General features: G+C 42.7%; 1 protein-coding gene across 1 annotated transcript; it reads right to left on the bottom strand.

Moving 5' to 3' along the window:
• Window positions 1-1,652: 1,652 nt before the first annotated feature.
• LOC139692534 (uncharacterized) lies at window positions 1,653-20,673 on the bottom strand. Its single transcript, XM_071590757.1, has 5 exons — window positions 19,894-20,673; window positions 15,528-15,660; window positions 9,374-9,529; window positions 7,278-7,493; window positions 1,653-1,834 (listed from the first exon to the last, which is right to left on the bottom strand). Exons 1-5 carry the CDS (start codon window positions 20,671-20,673, stop codon window positions 1,653-1,655), a joined length of 1,467 nt encoding a protein of 488 aa, XP_071446858.1.
• Window positions 20,674-20,736: the final 63 nt, after the last annotated feature.

The following is a 20,736-nucleotide window of genomic DNA, read 5'->3' as shown; positions in this document are numbered from 1 at the left end:
AAGGCAGTGGGATGATCAAGGCCGCGAGGGAGGAGAGAATGACGGATAATTACGTAGAGGAAGTAAAAGGGGTATTAGACGGCATGAGGGGAATTATGAAGAATATTCGAGGGTAGTTTGAAAACTAATGCACACATGCGCGCAGAACACAAACAATATGACCTTCAGAAGCACTCTTGGTGGCATGTGTAAGTAACATTCCCTCCTCAACACGCATATGCAGGTTTGAGGTAGTTACATTCATCCAGCGTTATTTGAGAAGCGGAAGTATGAAGATGTGTTCTAGTGCTATGTCAACGCGAGTTAAACAGCGTGCTGTTATCGAATTTTTAACTGTTGAAAAAGTGATTCCTACTGAGATTCATTGTCGTGGAAAGGCTGTATATGGTGATTTTTCTGTACATACGATTACTGTTAATCGACTGAATATTGACATCCGTCTTCTCCTCAGGCGAAAAAGTTCAAAAGACAACCATCCGCAAAAAAACTTCTTTTGACTGTGTATTGGGATGCTCACCGAGTTTATGTGACCGATTTTCTAGAGCGAGGGGCAACGGTAAATACTTTTCAGTATATACAGACTCTAAAACACCTCCGACGTCGAGTTTGTCGTATTAAAGGCAGCATGGCGCCAATAATCTTGCAACATGACAACGCTCGTCCACACACCTCGCGCGCAACTGGAGAGGCTCTGGGAAACCTCAAATTTGAACCGATTCCACACCCTCCTTATTCCCCCAATTTTTTTCCTCAACTCAAGAGAAACCTCAAGGGTAAGCAGTATACCTCGGACGACGAGACGAAGGCAGCTGTCAAGTCCTGGATTCGAGAAGAGTCGGAAGAGTTTTTCAGTGACGGAATGGAAAAACTTGTTACACGTTGAGAGAAATGTGTTAGCCTTAACGGTGACTATGTTTGCAAAATAAATATACGATTTTGAAACTTAAGAATTGTACCTCAATGTACTTTTTTCCCGATCTTGTTTGATGTGTTTAGGTCTGTGGTCTACAAGCATGTGTGGATTACTTTTCAGCCTACCCTCGTTAAATAAATAATGGGGAACTCAACATCCGTAGGAAATTCGAACGGTTGATAGAACTTATACTCAGTGAAGAAAAATAACTTCAATCTCTTTGTCTATTAAAATATTGCTATTGAAATATTTGGGAAGAATTCGTTGTCTCGGGCGTGACTTCATGGAATCGACTTAACATGATGAAAAGAGAAACTTTGTAATTCCACATAGATTTATTAGACGGACCGTCTAATAAATCCGTCTAATAAATCTATGTGGAATTACAAAGTTTCTCTTTTCATTATATTTGGGAAGAAAAATTTTCGAAGATCTTAGAAAATATCAAACTAAACCCAATGTCCCGCAAGAGACTTTAAAAAAAGGAAATACGTCACTAAGTATTCCAGAAGAATGAAATGGGGAAACATTTCAACGTAATCGATTCACCGGAAACGTGTGAATACTTCCATTTCCACGCAAAAAATTGAATTAGGAAATTAAATTCGCAAACGCAAGTTGGTGGAGCACTTGCCAAAGGGGAGTCGAAGCCGGTCAAGGGCCGGGGAGGGGCGGGTCGCATGGCAGGCGGTTGGGCACACCCGAGAGAGCGTCAGCAGAGGGCGCGGAGAGTGACCTTTCATCTCGCCCTGCCGCTGGACGTCTGGTTCCTGCTCCGCTGCGCTGTTCGCGCGCCCTGCGGCCCGCTGTTCACCTTCTTCTGCTGTCTCCAAAACTCCTCGCGGCCCGCCAGGTACGCCACGGCCTCTTCTGCCGGCCCTGCTATGTGCGCGCAGCCCTCCTGGTGCGGGGCCTTAATGTCTGAGGGGCATGCGAGAAAACGAGAAGTCAAGGGTGAGCGAGCGACAATCGGAACCCCAGGGAAAAGGGGCCACGCCAAGCACAGGGTGCAGCCACCAGGCGTGAGCAAGTGTTATCAGCCACAAATATGTCAGTCAGCTCCACTCTATACATTCATGCCCTTCCGTGATTCCCAAGCCTCCTCACTTATCACCCGCAGAGATGCTCAGCAGAGAGTTAAACTTCCTTCATTGTACGAGAAAACTCGGTAATCAAAATCTCTGTTTCTTATCAAATGCACTCATCTGGAATTTACTATGCTTTTGTCCATGCTTTATTTGCTTTTCGGTAAACGCCATGTGAATTGTTAATGTCTGATTTTCATTTTCAACTGTTGAAATCCTTCAATAACGCGACGCATTTCCTGGTTGCTCTTTACCTGTGTCCAGATTCTCCCAGAAGTCGGGCCCTTTTGAGTGTGTGTTTCTTGAGTGCTTGTGTGTGTGATTGGTCTGTGCCAGTCACAAAACGTGTGCTTGAGAATATCCTGGAATCTTTAACGGGGTCTACTCTACAGCCTCGTGAAGGATTCCATCTCCATCTGAAATTCTTTAACAGGGTCTCACAGCCTCGTGAAGGATTTCAGTCAGGATAGTGTGCGTGTGGCTGTGTGTTGGTCCCTGACGCGGATTAATTTCCCGTAAACCACGAGAAACAGAGGGTATTCTGGTCAAGAGGTTGTGGTTGGTCCCTGACGTGATTCCCGTCAAACCAACACAACAATTGGTCTGACGAGAGATTGGCAACTAATTTTTACGGCCATTGGAGTTTTCTTCCCCATTCTCATTTAATTTAGAGGCCGTAGAGCTCATTATTTCTTAAGAAGAAATGGATGTCGTCCCTTATTCCCAGGGATCACAACATGTCCAAGTTTAAAGCACCTTTAATTAATTCATATGAGAAAAATAAATTGAAAATATGAACTGCTGAATTTGTGGTAGGATGGATATTAAAATACTCTAGAACGACGGAAAAATTTAAATAACTCAGGATCGTAGGTGAGTCAACTACGAATTATTAATCCTGTAATATTTTGTATCGAGGAGTATTAAGGTAAGTCGAAGCTTACGAAGAGTAGTCGAGGCATATGTTAAACAAGGCAAAGGGTGGTACCAGATTTTATTTCAAGACGTAATGGTTACATTCCGAAAGAGTAAATTAATTACGGGATCCTTAAGAACACTTTTGGATAAAAACACTAATGCATTTAATATAATGTTAACTAATGAACTTAAACAAAAGATTACGTAAATAATGAAAACGTATTGAACGAACGATCGGACTGCCCTTATGGATGGAATTTTCATAGTTCTCGCTCCAATTCTCAATCTTGGTATCACGCTTAACCAAACATCTTTCTAGAATCAAACATGTTAACAATATTTGCCATAAAATTAAAATATATCTTCAAGGGCTTCAAAATCTGGTGAATTCGGTTATCCATATTTGCAGAGAAATTAACGATTGACCTTAATATTTTCTTCACTTTATTTTTGTGGACAAGCATTCTAAGACATTCCTTTTGAAACTGATGAAAACTCCTCGAAAGGGATGCGATGCCATGTTCCCAAGAAGTTACTTGGCTACGTTCAAAATAAGGGTTAGAAGGAAATACTTCGTGAGGGAGTTTCCATTTTAATTCTATTTTAATGCCGTTATCGAATATCTCGTTCAATGGAAAGGGCTTAGGATGGGGTCACTACTGCACACTTGCTCTCGCTCAAAGACTTGTTACACTAAATTGCAAGTATCCTCAAACAATTTGAACTCATAATTATTTGATTAAACCATTTATAATTAGAGATTTTAAACTTTGGCCGGCCTAAACTCAGGAATCTTAAAGCTAAAGGATTAGCGAATGGGTTTTTGGCAAAAAGTATTAACGAGCAAATGTATAATGAATAGAGTTATTTGTTCTCTCATAAATATTTTTTTAAAAATTGCATACTATTCTTTCATAATGCACACCATTCTTCGGTTGAAGGTAAGCATTGTGCAGAGGAAGGACCATAGAATTAATATTTTTAATTAAAGTTAAATGACTTCGCACAACATTCGAAACCGTCAAAAAATACAAAATTGAAAAATTAGGCTGGTAGGAATTAATCTTGCTACAATCAAACCTACCATAACAAAACAAAAAAGGGAACTTTCCAGGGTACAAATGACAAGTATATGAATCGTAGAAAGAAGATTTAAAATCGGCCAATTAATAAAAAGACAACAGCCAAAAATTAACACAGCCGGAAGTTGTACCCACTGCCAGAATTCGGACTTTTTACATGAGAAGCGAGGAAAAATTAAAATAGAAATATTACGAGTATATATTATTTTACGGATTTAGAACTCGCTTTTCGAAAGCACCCAACAAGTGGGACGCTGCGCATCAAGATCTAACCTCAGAATTGGAACGAGAATTCAGAGAAAAGCTATTCCAACTCACAATCGCTTTGGAAGAAAGGATGCGTCACACAGCCGTAAGCAGATCTTGAAAGTGAGGATCTGGAAGCATAAAGACAATACGTATGCACAACTTAAAACGTATTGACTAAAATTGAAATCGGGTGAGTTAAATGCTGAAACAGGAGGTCCTTCCAATAAATACGCGAAATGAGGCCATAAAAACTTTACTTTAAAAAGTTTAGTCTGTATAGATTTTGTCCCCTTCAATGTACTCTCCATTCGTTGCTATGCACCACTTATTCCATCTTCTTTTCCACTGTTTAAAGCACCCTTGGAAGTCCTCGGCAGTTAGGATTTTCTGTTTTCTCGTCGTTCTTTGCTTTGCGACTTTTTTCTATTCCCAAAATGCAAAAATGTGATTACGGGACATCACTGGGAAGATGTGGACACACCACATCTTCCCAGTGATGTCCCGTAATCACATTTTGCATTTTGGGAATAGGAAAAAGTCGCAGGGAGCGAGATCTGGCGAATAAGGATGATGATCGAGGATGGTGGTTGAATGTTTTTGCCAGAGTCAGGCGAACAATCAATGCTGAATGTGCAGGTGCATTGTCATGGTGAAGGATCCATACATCGCCTAGAGTCAAATTTGGTCGACGCACGCGATCTCTCAAGCGCTTGCGAACTGTAAGGTAGAATTCAGAATTTACGGTAAGGACAAGGGACCGCACACGATCAATGTTGTCGTCAACAAGGGTGGTTGAAGGTCGTCCCGGGCTTGTATCATCCGTGACGTCTTGTCAGCCATCTTTAAAACGCTTAATCCACTTGAATACACGGATGTTATCTTCAGAGCATTATCACCGTAAACAGCTGTCAACATTTCCGTAACTTCTTGATAACTTTTATTGCACTTCACTAAAAAACATGACGCTGATTCGCTGCTCCGTGATTTTGACAACTTCTATTTTCGACAAACAGTAAAAGCAAGGACAACGGAAACTAACATAACTGGTATCATACGCACAGCTCGACGACCCGCCAAAATATAGGCATCATCATTGGGCCTCACGCAACTAGCGCCGTTAGTGGGTACGGCTATAGTTCGCGTAATGGCCGTCAGATTGCACCAGTTCGCCTATTTATCGCACGTACTATGTACTGAGAAAATAAGGGACTGGACGTTTTACGTAGGCATATATGGAGGCTGACCAGAAAGTAATTTACGTTTCGGCCTAGCTTGGCGGTGGGTCGGGATAGAGCCACCATTTTGGTGTCTAAACGTCCTTACTTTCAGTAATACGCATCCTGCTGTGGCACTTTGTGTGCAGATTGTGGTTCTTCTACTTTGCTCAGACTGCGAACTGTTAAAATGTACGCTGTATTAGAAAATACCGCTAGTTATGAGGTGCGATCTGTGGTCAGATTCTTCCTGGCAAAAAAGCACAAACCAATTGAAGTTCATAAGTAACTTAGTGAAGTGTGTAAGGAGATGGAATAAGGAGCAAAGGCGGGATGAGGAAGTGGTGCATTCAGTTTAAAAATGGCCACAGCACCAATGCTCACGACTAGGACGACAGTAGTTGGCCTAGTCTAGTGACAGATGAAATGACGGTGAAATCAACAAAAAAATTCGTGAAAATAACCGCTTTATGATTGTGAATCTCTCGCTAGACGTGGCTCGCAACAAAGCCCTTTGACAATGACGCAGAATTGCACGATGGTATAAACAAGAAATTAAAAGATAAGGCGGCAGATTTCTTCAGGAACGAAATTGAAAAGCTTATGCATCATTACGATTAAGGCCTCACCTTAAACGGCGACTGTATAGAAAATTTAGTTAAAGAATATGACTTTCAAATGTACATGATAAAACTTTGTCTTGTCATCAGATAAATAGTTTATGTCAAAATGTAAGTTACTTTCTGGGCATCCCTCGTATAAGAAATCCTCTTTCTCGCCCAAAAGTTTAGGATCACGACTGTGTGAGACAACCCAACCCATAGAAATCATTCGAACCATGCAACTGTGAACCCTTAAAATGATATAATTGCTTTTGCGTAGTAAAATAACGGGAATGCAATGAGTGCTGACCTTAATCCCCCCAGGCATACCCAAAATGCTTCAACTAAATATACGTATATCTCACCCTACGAGCCAAGACGAGGACGTGTGGCAGGGGGTTGATAGTTGTAATTAGTTATGCCATTTAGAGTCGGGCATGTCATTTCTAACTAGCGGTAAGATCACTTACATCTACTTGTGGTAGTTTGTAGATTAAAGCCGGATGCTGAATGTAAAAATATTCAGGATATATACTTGTAGAACAGTTGAAAATGTAGAAGCGGGGGAAGATTTATAGAAAGAGATAGAAAAACCAAGTTTTAAGGGAAATAAATCATGCAAATTTAAAATGAAAATGAGAACAAAAAACAAAGAGGAAAAATACTCTTCTTTAAACAGTACTATTTTAAATGGAATCAGCTTCCGGGAGGTTTGTTTGAGCCATTTCCATCACACTTTTAAGCGTTTTAAGAAAAGGTATAAAATAGGCACTAGACAAAGGACTGGGTAAGACATTTTCTTGGCCGGTGATTAGCATTTTATTTATTTAAAAATAATGTTCTGCACGTGGTATGGATGTCGTGAGAAGTTGGATTGTTAAAATGTGTGGTGTCTCAACGGTGCGTGATTTTGGAAGGGGTATGATGAAGAACAGTGCGTGACTTGTGCGTTGTTTTGTATGGTGTGAACCTGGGTCACGTGTGACGGCATTGGCACGGCTGGGAATCACGAATATCTTTAGGTATTTTTTTGTTGATGCAATTGGTTTCATGTATTTTTTTCTACTTGTGCATTATAAGGGTTCATCACTAGACCGTTGCTCCAGGGTCATTTGTCTAATTGTAATGTAAATAATAATAATGATGAAGCAATCTATTTCTCGGCTGGCTTAGAGGTCATGCATGCTTCCGAGTCGGCGCGCGGGGTTGCTCACCTGGATGCTGCAGGAGGTTCTCCAGGTAGAGTTTGTCGATGCACAACTCGCCGAGCAGTTGGCGCGAGGAGCGACCGCCGCTGTCCGGCGTCCCTCGCGATGACCCCGGGGCGTTTCTCTTGCGGAACATGGCCGCCGTGTGGCTCTTGACCGGAGGGCTGGACGGGGACTTGGAGGGGGCCACGCTGGACGACTTCCTCCGCGTCGGAGGGCCCTCTGCAAGGGAGCGGACGACGTGAGCACGATTCACACCCTTCCTCGCACAGATGGAACATTTTAAGAAGGCTCCGAAAAGTTGAGAAATTGGATCCAAAAGAGCTGCGTTCCCTCATCCATCCTCTGGCAACTCCGGGCTAATATAATTTGATTCAATAGTTTACTGACGCGATAATAGGGTGCGATAGTTGATCACTCAAGTAGTTATTTTTAAATCTGTATAGATAACGCCAGTGCCGACTGATGTATTCCGGACGCTACTCTTCGAAGTCGTAAAATTCGAATCAATGATTTTTACAAAACTTATTTCATTTCTATCTCGATCCCTTCCTTCATTTGAATCCTTTTGGCAGCTGGAAAGTTTGTGGTTCATTTCTTTTTCAGAAAAAAGTCAAAGGCCAAACAATTACATCAGATTCTCCTAGATCAAAGGAATCTCGTCAACGTGATAGATGAAATTAACTAGCATTGATGTTTAACGTTTCTCGCTCGCAAGAAGTAGAAACTCTTTCGTTTGAATATTACTTGAAGATAAAGTGAAGATACATGCGTAATTTTTATATTGTTAGATTACGTGTAAGTGGATGGTGCCGGAGAAGGAACCAGCTGACATAAACGAGTAACTCTTCCAGCTAAGATTTTTTTCCACTTGAACTTTCTTTCTCGTTTTTCTGCAATTTTCTAAATTTTTATGTTAACCTATATTAGTTAAAATACATTAGGAAATATGCTTAAGCATTCTACTGATTCCCTCTCCATGTGTATTGACCGTGATTTTTGAAAGTAGTTAATATATTAGATCCTCCAATCCTTTAAATCGATATTACATTGCATCTCTAAATGTAACCTATTTTAGTTACTTATCGGTGAGACCCTTTGAATTAGACAAGTACAGAGAAAATTAGTGATAAATCTGTAGTACCCTTTAGAAATGCTTTTAATACATACTCTAATATGCCATTAAAGGACACATGGAGACTATATGTATTTGTCCTACATAAATTAATTGGTCTTCATAATTTGTATACTTTTAAATAATTGAAATGCATTTCTTGTAGCAAATATAAAAGGTTGCAATACCAACTCCTGAAAATGGGGTGGGTGCAGCAAACCCGCTAGCAGTAATAAATAACTTAATAGTTTTAAATAGCTGTCGGACTCCATACGCGTCATTTTTGTGTGATGGTGCTGCCATCTATCATCATTTTGTGAAAGACTTGATGCCGACAGTATATACATGCATGTAAGTTGCCAGCGGATGGTTCATAGCAATGAAATTACAATCCTCTCATGAACAGGACAGGGATGAGTCTCTAATAAGAAGTTCTCTATGCAGCAGTCTCTTTCCCCGTGGCACCGTTTAGTTTTCCACGAAGTTCTCCATATCATAACATCGCACCACTGAGGTTTATGGATAAAATCGGTCCGAAAACAACCCTTGCGTTACGAATCCCGGAGAATTCGGCCACCATCGCAATACTATCTACGCCCACTAGGATAATATGCCCACTGCTTGTTAGTTATCCCAATGATACTCCATGAAAACCGACAAAATTGTTGACAAAAATCTAGTTACCCGGGGGAATAAATCGTTGAACTTCAAAGCATAGTGTCATACTACGCTTGCATTGAATCTCTTTCTTAATGAAAGAACGATAACACAGAATGTGGATGAAGAAAGGGTATTGAGGAAAAAATAACAAAATAGGAAGAGAGACTTAGAGAGCGAAATATACATGGACGAAGGAATATTGTGAGGATATCGAGAGTTTACACACACATGACTTGACGCCTTGAATACGTAAGTCAGATATTCGAGAGAAAGGAGGGAGAAACACATTATTATTATTATTAGGAGACATATTTAATGGTTGGCTCACTTTTCCCAATCGTGTTCTGAATAGCTTCCTGCGCCTTCTGGACTCCGAGCCGGAAACATTCCATTTCCGGTCTGATTCTCTGACCTCTGTGGTAAAACACTAAGCTGTGCTCGAAGTCACCGAGATGATACAGAGCCTCGGCCTTTTGGTATATGCCTGCAAAAAGGAAAAGTTGTACTCTAAACAGCGGTAAAATTACCCTTTGCTTCGCCTCAAGCATTCATATAGAGTTAACATGAATATGATTTCATGGAAAAAATGAATGAATAAGCTAATTTAAGAATGATTAAAGTAAATTATGAATGTTGTTTGGTGACTGATGGTAGGACTATCGTAATCCATACAAATTAGGAAAATGGTTTGAAGGAATGAGCATATAGGAAATATTATCTTATAAATAAGCAATTACCTTATTATTCTCATTCTCTGCCTGGCTTCTGCCGAGAACAGACGTGCTCGAGCTCGCTCCCTAGAACCGGTTCGACCCTACCTGAGACTACCTGCGTGCCTGCTGTTACTTCTGTGTTGGTTCTTCCCTAGTGAAGTGTAGTTTAGTGTTAGCTTTAATTTTGTGAAATAGTTAAGTTTATTTAGTTTTTGTGTTGCTTGTTATTAGTTTTTAATAGTTTGGTGGTATTCCTAGTGGGTACTCTTAGTGGCTTGCGGTGGTTTTTGTCCGTCGAATCTAATTGGTTATCGGTGAGTGCTTTATTTTCTTTACCATCTTTTTTCTTTCCTTTCTTTACTTACTTCCAAAGCGTAACTTATTGATTGAGCTAAATTTAACTAACCCCTCTTAGAAATTTTAGCGTAGCGTATACAAGTTAGCTTTTGTTGGGAACTCGGTTGTTATTTAAGATGGCTTCATCTAGGTCCCCTGTTGGCATGCTCGAAGGCACTGGCGAATGCGCGGCTTTAAGGGCCCGTATTGTCATGCTGGAGAGAATGGTGCGGGAGCTTCGATCGGAGATCGCTGGCCGGAGGACTCCCCTCAGGAGAGATGGTGCTCGGGGTGGGAATACGAAAACCCGCCACGCCCATATGGGTGCACGGATTCGTCCGAATGCAACACGTGGCTGGGCGATTAGAGACCTACCCCGTGTCCCATCTCCCAACGAGGGAGTGTCTCACGTCCGTAGGTCGGACGATTGGAGGGTCGTCTCTCGGGGCAAGGGGAAGGTAACGCTGCGGCGTGGATTGGACTCTGCGGAGGCAGATACCATCCCCGTCTCCAACAGGTACCAGGTGCTGTCGGATGACAGCACCACCGTACTTGCAGCCCCTATCCCTACTCCGAGGGCACTGCCTAGGGTAAGACGTCAGGGAACGGGAAGGGAGGGAGTTGTAGTAATAGGTAGCTCGAATGTCCGTCGTGTAATGGTTCCATTGAGGGAAAGGGCGCGCCGCGTAGGCGCCGATCAACGGGTGACCGCCTGGTGTATACCAGGCGGAGGAGTCCCTCAGGTGACGAAGGCGATCGAGGCGGCGGTCAAAGGCACGAAGTGCTCTAGGCTGCAGGTCGTGGCCCATGTGGGCACCAACGACGTCACGGACCGTGGATCCGAGGAGGTCCTCCGTTCCCTTAGGGAACTGAGCTCCGAGGTGAAGCGCGTCCAGGGCGTCGAGGGGGTTCGGCTGGGACTAACGGTCTGCAGCATCGTTCCAAGGGAGGATCGCGGGTCTCTGGTTTGGAGCCGAGTGGAAGGCATAAACCAGAGACTATCGGGATTCTGCTCGGACATAGGAGCCTCCTTCGTCGACCTGAGGCCAACCCTCCGATCTTGCAGGACTCCCCTTAACCGTTCTGGGGTCCATTACACGGCGGAAGCGGCGAGTAAGGTAGCGGATAGGATACTCGACCACTGTAGGCCTTTTTTAGGGTAGAGGGCAGGTCACTTAGTGGGTCAGTAACATCTGGGGATAGCGCGTATAATATTATTTATAAAAATATAAAAGTCACCGACAACACTGACATTGATTTAGAAAGACATGTGACACGCACTTCCCCACAAAGGCGTCCTAAAATACAGTCAGTCACAAATAAGGACGTTATTCAACATCAAAATAATTTAACTATACTTGTTATAAATTGCAGAAGCCTCAAGAACAAATCAGCGGATCTAGAACACATAATACAAACTCATTCCGCTGATATACTAGTATTAGGCACAGAGAGTTGGCTGTGCAATGACATGAACGACCAAGAAATTTTCTCAATAGATTTCAAAGTTTACCGACACGATAGAGATACAAGACCCGGAGGAGGGGTTTTCGTGGCAGTTAAAAGTCATTTTGAAAGCAGGCAAGTTTCATTGAAAATAATAACATAGAAAGTGTTTGGTGCACCTTAATACGGACCAATCAACCCAACATAAATTTATGCTCTTTCTACAGACCTCCAGACTCAGATTTGAAAACACTTCACACCCTCAACGATCAAATTTACAAGTTTACACGTAAATATAATAACAGCATAAACATAATTGGTGGCGACTTTAACCTCCCTGGTATAGATTGGGACAGCAATATCGTTAAATCTGGGACCCGCGATCGCGAATCTTGCAATTCCATGATAAAATTGGTTCAAAGAAACTCCCTCCATCAAGCAGTACGCATGCCCACCCGTGGAAAGAACATATTGGATCTATTTCTTACAAACACGCCGGAACGTATTATTAGTGTATCAACTGATGACGGCTTGAGTGACCATAAAGCAATTAATGTCCATTTGGACATAGCAATAAAAAAGATTGTTAAACCAAAAAGAAAAATTTATAATTACCATAAAGCAGACTTTGAATCTTTTGCCAATCAATTAAACTCTTCACTACCCGAGTTCAAAACCCGCTTTAGTCATGTCAACGTGGAAGAAACTTGGACAGAATTTGTCAATATCATGCAAAAAGGAATCGCACATTTCATACCTATAAAATACGTTAAAGCAAATCGCGACCCCAGGTGGTACAATAAAGACGTTAGAAAAACCCTTCGAAAGCAGAGAATGCTACACTCTAGGGTAAAGAGGGCAGGCGTGAACACATCATCCCCTGAGAATAAACAATTATGGGACACATATAAATCCTCTAAAATTGAAACCAAATCACAATTACGTAGGGCCTTACTGGAATTTAAACGCAAAGTACTTTGCGAGCACTTGGACACTGACCCCAAAGCTTTCTGGTCATATGTTAGGGAAGTAAATGGGAGTAAACAAACCGTGGCTTGCTTAAGGGATTGTAGCAATGTAATTCATACAGACAGCGAGGGTAAAACTAACATCCTAAATTCATTCTTCCAAAGCGTTTTCTCGAATGATGTTGCCACCGCATATCTCCAAGAAACAATACATACTCAACCCATGGAAAAAATAACAGTGGACCAACAAGGAATTCTAAAATTGCTTAATGAGATTAAACCCAACAAATCCCCGGGTCCCGAAAATATACCAGCTAGGGTGATAAAACAATTAGCTCCAAACATTGCCCCGTATCTTGAATTTATATTTAACAAATCCCTCACAGAGTGCAAAGTACCTAAGATTTGGAAAACCGCGCAAATAACGCCTATTTTTAAAAGTGGTGACAGGGAGGATCCCAGTAATTACAGACCTATATCTCTCACTTCCATCTGTTGCAAAATCTTAGAGCACATAATTGTCAGTTCAATAATGAGACACCTTGACAATATTAACTTTTTAAGTGACAATCAACACGGATTCAGGAAAACCCGCTCCTGCGAAACCCAATTAGGATTATTTACACATGATTTACTTGTATCTGGTGAGAGAGGTAGGCAAGTGGATGCCATCTTCTTAGATTTTCAAAAGGCATTTGATAAGGTCCCACATGGTAAACTCATTCATAAATTAAAGGTCGCGGGTATAAACAAGGGCGCCATAAGTTGGGTTAAATATTTTCTTTCAGAGCGGGAACAGAGGGTAGTCCTTGATGGCGCTAGTTCCGACAGCGTTAGAGTCACGTCGGGGGTACCTCAGGGAAGTGTGATCGGGCCGTTGCTTTTCTTGATTTTTGTTAACGATTTGAACCGCGAAGTGAAAAGTAAAATTAGGATGTTCGCGGATGACACGGTGATCTATCGGGAGATATCTGGGGATGAGGATCGTTTTATTCTAGCGCAGGATTTAGATTGCATTACTAAATGGTGTTCTAACTGGGGATTGACTCTAAATTATAATAAATGTTCAGTGGTAAATTTCTTTAAAAGATCAACGGGATTTGCTTACAAATTAGCTGGAGGTGACCTAGCAGTAGTTGATACGGTAAAATACCTAGGTGTCACATTCACAAAAGACTTAACTTGGGGGACTCACATACGTAAAGTCTGCGGTCAAGCATATAAAAAATTGGGATTCATTAGACGCATTGTCGGCAAAAGTGACTCGAAGGTCAAGGAACGTTGTTACCACGCTCTTGTAAGGCCTCATTTAGAATACGCATGCAGCGTGTGGGATCCGAGTGAAAAAGGTCTCATTCGGGAAATTGAGAAGGTTCAACGCCGGGCAGCCCGTTTTGTAAAAAATTCCTACGATAAAACGCGAAGCGTCACCGAAGTGCTCATGGATTTGGGGTGGGAATCATTGGCTGAGAGACGATTCAATGCAAGATTGAAATTATTAAATAAATTTAGATCCGCTTGTTTCAGCACCGAGGTCTCGCAAATTATTCGTACTCCTACATACATTAGTCGCTTGGATCATGCATATAAAATTCGGGAAATAGATGCCAGAACTAGCCGACTCAAGGACTCCTTCTTCCCACGGACGATACGGGATAGCAACTGCAGGGTTATAGATAGCAAAAATTCCACTTGCCACCCTCAGCGTCTAAAAAATAATTAGTTGTATTTAAATGCATTCTCTTTTACTAACCTTGTGTGTTTTTTTATAATAACCCATTCTTTCCGAATGACCTCATTCGTGTTCTGTTCATCTGTTTTTAAGTTTCCCTTTCAATCCCTCGTCCCTCTCCGCGGGGGCAAATTCCTGCTACCTGCAACGTTGGGTCGCATTCCCTGCCATTTAGAGACTCTTTGGGGGTAGAGTGTTTTGTGGTGCATTTTCATGTGGCAGTGATGTTTCAATTTCTTGCTTGTTGTGTCCTGGCTTCCGTGATGTAGGATGGCTTTCGTGCTGCATCATGGGGTGCAGTTTTTTAGTTGTTTTGCGGTATATGTGTTTGCATGAGTATTGGATGAAGGGATTTTTGCATGAGTGTGTGCGCTGTTGTGGGTGTGATTTTCCGTGTTGTTTTTTTGCATGTGGTATTTTTCCTTTTACGGTTGGTGACCAAACACCCCCCGCCACACGCCTTTGCGGCGGCTTGCGGGGTATTATGTAGATGTACCTTCGATGCTAAATAGTCAAGTTTTAATACCTACTCAAACAATGTTACTAGGATTAAATGCATCAAAACTGAAATAGAGTTTAGTGGGTTTCATTATACTTAAAAGGATAAATTAAAATCTAAAGCACGGCTCTGGGTAAAACATTGAATCACGGCTTCTATTATCTCTATATTGCGAGCACGCAGTCAGGCTTATATGCAAGGTTTGTGTGAAAAGTATCGGTTAAGTGTGCGCATGATCGCGAATCGAATATTGACATTGCTAAGATGACAGTGCACACCATTATTTTACTTAAAATTTGGCAATGCGAAAGATCTGCACTAAATTCACCCCGAACGTTTTTGGACGGATGACCAAGAGCAGAGTCGAATGCCTACTTGCAAAGACCTTCTGCGACGGCATCGCGATGATTCCCCAACCCCCTTACAGTGCCAAATTGGCATCAGCAGACTATTTCCTCTACCCAAAAGTGAAATTCTCCCCCCCTCAAAGCACACAACAATGGGACCCTGAATGATGTCGTCAAAGAAGCTTTCACGCGTACCCTCAAAAACCTTCCGGAAATCGCCTAGCAGGGAGCCTTCGAGTGGTGGAAAAGCCGCAAGGGCAGAAGTGCGTCGACGCTAGAGATATATAATTAGAAGCATTTTGATACACTGTAGCAATATCTGAAATAAATCTAGTTTTACAAATACGCATTCGTAATAAATAACTTAATTATCCATGTAATCATAATAAAAATAAATTCATGGCACATGCGACAAAATGAAATGCGCGGCTGGTCCCCAACCTCGAATGCACCCAGGTTCCACCGCCAGGGCAGCCTCGGCGTCTTTGAGGGCACTGCCAGGCTGACCAACCGCCAGGTAACATCTGCTCCTCGACACCAACGCCTCCACGTCCTCCGGTTGCAGCTCGAGGGCCTGAGAAGGGCAATGGGACGTCCGTCAGGCAATGTCTATGATCCGCAGCCGAGATTGACATCCTAGTACATAGCACCACCGTGGCGATTTGGTCATCAAAGCGAAATTGAGTTCACATCAAAAGGCGTTAATGATAACAGTATGTAAACAAACATGCAAAAAAATCGCCGTTGGTAACCGAATAATTTTAATGCTGCGACGAATTTACAGATTTGTCCGTCACGCCCGCGATTCCTTTTAGAGAGATTGCTCCCCGAAAAAGTTGAAACATACAATTGAAATAAATCGGCATCATTGGATATATTTTGATTATGGAGACGTTGCGATCATTGATAATGTGTTTTAAAACGCCAAAGAAATAACTTTTTCTGCAATACATAATAAAATAATGGGCCGATTTGATCACTATCCCAAAGTTCGTATAATATCCGTAAACACACACTGCACCATTTATGCTGCTTATCGGTTTAGGACCAGTCACAGAAATCTACGAACAGCATGAGAGCAAAATGACAACTTTGACCAATTTTTAATTTTTTGCGTATTAAGATATTTCAATTCGAAATAATACATGCATAGTAAACATTAAAAGTAAATATTTTGAATAATCAATAGAAAGTTAATGATCAGTGTTGAAAGTTCGTCGAACAAATTAGTACGGCTGAGAATCAGTTATGATGAAGGAAGATGAAGTAAGACAAAACAAGCAACCTGATGTATTTCAATAAGGATGTACACTCACATTTAGGTCCATTTATACGAGGGTCATCCGGAAAGTAGTACCCGTTCGTGAAATAAAGACACAAAAGTAAATATTAACAAACATAAAAAATTTTATTTGAAAGAGGATACTTTAAACTACTTCTCAACATAATCTCCAAGCAAATTAAGGCATTTGTCATAACGTGTGACAAGTTTCTGTATTCCTGCTGCATAGTCCTTCGCCGCCAGCTCATTGAGATACGCGAGGGACCCATCTTGCACAAATTTTTGCATAATGCAGATGGTGTTTAACAATTTCATGAACAATTGTTCGAGAAACATTGGGAAAATGCTCACAGATGTCATCAATTGTGACGCGCCGATCGTTCCTCACGAATTCGTCAACTGAGCTCACCAGTTGGTCTGTAATGACAGACGGTCTCTCCGAACGCTCATCGTCGTGTGTGTTCCCCCTCCCCATGTTGAAGTTGCGACACCACCGCCGAACAGACGACTCGTCCATTACATTGTCTCCATACACCTCCTTTAATTGGCGATGAATATCACATGGGCGAACGTTTCTTGCATTGAGGAATTTAATCACTGCCCTCACTTCACAACTGGCGACGTTCTCAATTTTTTTAAACATTGTAAACAATCACAGAAACAACACAGGCAATGCTAGCGTCACGCAACTTGGCTCAGAGAAGGCAGACAAGCCACTGAAGCTATCTGACCTCGTCCAGCGGCTACTCGCGTCGTCGGCACTTCATGCGGCACGAACGGGTACTACTTTCCGGATGACCCTCGTACATATCCTTAAGCGTCACAAAGATCATCTGAAGTCCATCAATTGACAAATCAGGCACAAAAGTTACAACAAACCAAAACATGCGTGATCAATTACAGTAATCAATCATAAGGAATTACGAAATCAGACAACGCTTTACGGTAATAATAAGTACAAAAAACAATCAATTTAAAAACATTCAATTGACACAACATTGACATATTCTATGAGATACGACAGGTATTTTGGGAACTTGTGTAACATTGGAAATCATTTGGTGTAAAGTTTAGGCAAGAATAAGGAACATTTTTTTTAACCTTTAAAAAACAGGTTTTGGGTCATACTACCTTGATCAAAAAGTTCCCGGAATTTATTCAGAAAATTAAAAATACAAGTTTATTCATCTAAATCTATATTGTCCCCTTCAAAGTAATCCCCATCGACCGCAACACACTTATGCCAGCGCTTGATCCAATCCTCGAAACATTTTTTATATTCGGTTTTCGGTATGTCCATCAGTGCTTCCTGCGATTTTTCCATTACTTCCTCTCGGCTGCTAAAACGCGTTCCCCGTAATGGTTTTTTAACTCGATTGAACAGAAAGAAGTCACAGGGAGCCAAATCAGGTGAATTCGGTGGCTGTTGGATGGTATTTGTTGCATTTTTCGTCAAAAAATTACGAATAATGATAGCACTGTGCGACGGTGCGTTATCATGGTGCAAAATCCACGAGTTTTCTGCCCACATTTCTGGTCTCTTTCGGCGAATTGCTTCACGCAAACGTCTCATAACGCCCAAATAATACTCTATGTTCGTTCTCGTATGCTCGTTCTTGAAAAGGATATGAAGAGCAAATTAATGACATGGAATAGTAATTTGGCCAGGGATATACTGTAGTTATGATTTATTTATGAACTCTTTTAGTATTTAAGTATAGTAGCACATATATAATCAACAGATTCAGCCGAGATGTAGTGGAAGTTCGTCATTAATTATCAGAAAAACAAATTTGCACTTTTCCACAGATTTATTTGTGACTTACAACGCGTTTCAGTTTCAACTTCCACTTTCAGTTGTAACTTACAACGCGTTTCAACTTCCACTACATCTCGCCTGAATCTGTTGAATATTTTCCCTGAATGAACGATGTTCGATGAACTGAACGCATTACACTCGTACATTAGGAAGAAATCTGTGGGAAAGTGCAAATATGCTTTTCTCACTGTAGCATATGATCCTCCATTTCATTGGAGGATTTCGAGGAACATGCGGTTTGAAATGGTTCCCATCCGAAATCAATTTCATCGTTTTAATTGATTCCGTTGGTTACAATTGACGATATATTTGCGGCACAGGTAGCCTAATAAGTAGAATAGGTAGTAACAAAAACTTAGTCGTTTATAACGTTTATATTAAAAAGTATTATGTGAATAAAAAACGAAATTTCTGTCCAAGCGACTTTTTCATGATATTTAAGAGTGTAGGCAACATGTTTAATCAGCTAAAACCAACCTGGGTTAAGGGAGCGGGCTAAGAGTTTGCCAATTTCCACAAGTCCTCAAAGCCTGGAAACTTCCTTTTTTTCATGCAAATGTATTAAAAATGTCCCCACTCTCGTTTAACCTCATAGAGATCCTAACAGCGAAATGGGAATTTGAAATTCCTTACTATTTTAAGTTTTTCAAAAACATTTCCAGGCAGCCAACGAAGCAGCGGTTTGATTAAAACACATGATCTCTGCTAGAAAGATGAAAACCTTTGCTAACTCATCATCAGAACGGAAGAGGTCGGAGAGACATTGATTAAATGAATCATTTGAGCATACTGATGAGCATATGAGTAAAAATGATAATCAAAGAGAGAGAAAGAGTGACCAGGGATTGTGGACGCGGGGTCAGTCCATGCCAATTAAGAATGCACAGATGAAAAGAAGTCGCGTTCTCGCAATATCATGAATTAGCCAAAACTTACACCTGCCCGCGAGAGGATCCGTTTCAAATCGAACTGGTGCTGCTACGGCTAGCCGAAGACATATTTATATAAAACATTATGAATTTTAGTGCAAGACTTCCTTGGAGGAATGGCATTGATTAAGAAAGCCTCTCGAGTTTCCCCTGACTTATGACCCAGAAGCACCCGCTAACATGCCTGCAAGACAGATTGCAACAGATGGACCAAAGTGGAGGGAAATACGTGACTCTACTACTCATTATTTTCTTTAAAATTTCGTATTATGAAATGATAGACTAATTTCACCGTGAAATTTGAAAAGTATTCGATATACAAGGTCTGTCCCAAAAGTATTCTTAGTATGACCTATTTTTCCCGGATAGACGGACGGACCCGTGGCATTTTCCCAGCCTGGCCTCGAGGGAGGAGAATCTTAGGAAAGGCTGGAGGCTGGTGACATTTGGCTCCCAGCCTTCGTGAAGTGCAAATCGTTCGTTTGCGAACCCTCTATAACGTGAGCTCGTTACGCTCCGTCATCAAACATTTATTGGAACGGCGGTACGTCATGAAGTTGTTTCGGGAGGGTAGAGGAGATGTTGAAGACACCGAACGTTCAGGACACCTTTCGACCTCAAAAAGTGAAGAAAATCTTGCAAGGGTGCAAGCTCTGTTGGACAGGGATCGAATATTAAGTGTTCGCATGGCTTCTGATGAACTTGGCATTCCTAAAAGTGATGTCCATCGACTGGTGTGAATAAGACCCCATGAGTGGAGGACGCTTCCCCCCTGACCTTGTTGACAAACCCAAGGGCAACGGAGACCCTGCCCGCCTTCATCTGGCGCCTACCCAGGGCCAGCATGGCCCCTGGGTCCGCCTCCTCGGGGATCTGCAGGGCCTGGCTGCGGTCCTGCTTTCGCTTCAATTTAAGTGACTGCTTGATGTCGCGGGTACCGAGGTTGACGGCGGCCGCGCGGTCCTTGTCCGTATACAGCTCCTCGTGGGACCGCTGCCGGCCCCTCCGACGCCCCTTCTTGCCCGCCCCCTGGTCCGCCACCAGCATCGATCCTAGGCCCTCTCCACCCTCAATCCGAGCCGGCGGTGACACCACACCCTCCGCTCCGTGCCGCTCCCGGAGGTCGTGCCGTAGCTGTGAGAAGGTGGTCTTCTTGCCCGTCAGCATCCCGTCCCCGCTGCCGGCCCTGCCCCGACCTCCACCACCCCCGAGGGCCACCGCGGCCCTCGCCAGCCGGTTGCCCACCCTTTGCCCCCCCGCGTCGCCCCCCGACGACGGCCCATCGCCACCTTCATGCCCCGCCTGGCCATGGAGACCGGCCTTCTTCCTCTGCAGGACCCTCAGCCAATTCCCGCCTCCGTCCTCCCCACCTGCCCCTCGCACCACCCCGTCCCTCTCCGGCTCCGACTCCCCGAGGTCCACGCGCAGGAAGCTCTGCAGGAACTCGGAGTCCCGTGGGACGGCGAGGATGTCGTGGGCGTGCTGTGATATGCGCGCGCGGTCCTCGCCCCCCCTGCGCTTCGCCTCGGCCGCCGATGAGGCGTCGCCGACGGACATGCCGCTGCCGCCGCCCCCCCCTACCTCACCACTCTCCTTCGAACGAATGGAGGGTGAGGAGGA

Source organism: Hetaerina americana, unplaced genomic scaffold (genome assembly GCF_022747635.1).
Source record: "Hetaerina americana unplaced genomic scaffold, ioHetAmer1.1.p SCAF_4, whole genome shotgun sequence".
Taxonomy (NCBI): domain Eukaryota; kingdom Metazoa; phylum Arthropoda; class Insecta; order Odonata; family Calopterygidae; genus Hetaerina; species Hetaerina americana.
The sequence above is the reverse complement of the archived record's forward strand: the minus strand, read 5'-3'. Positions and strand labels throughout refer to the sequence as shown.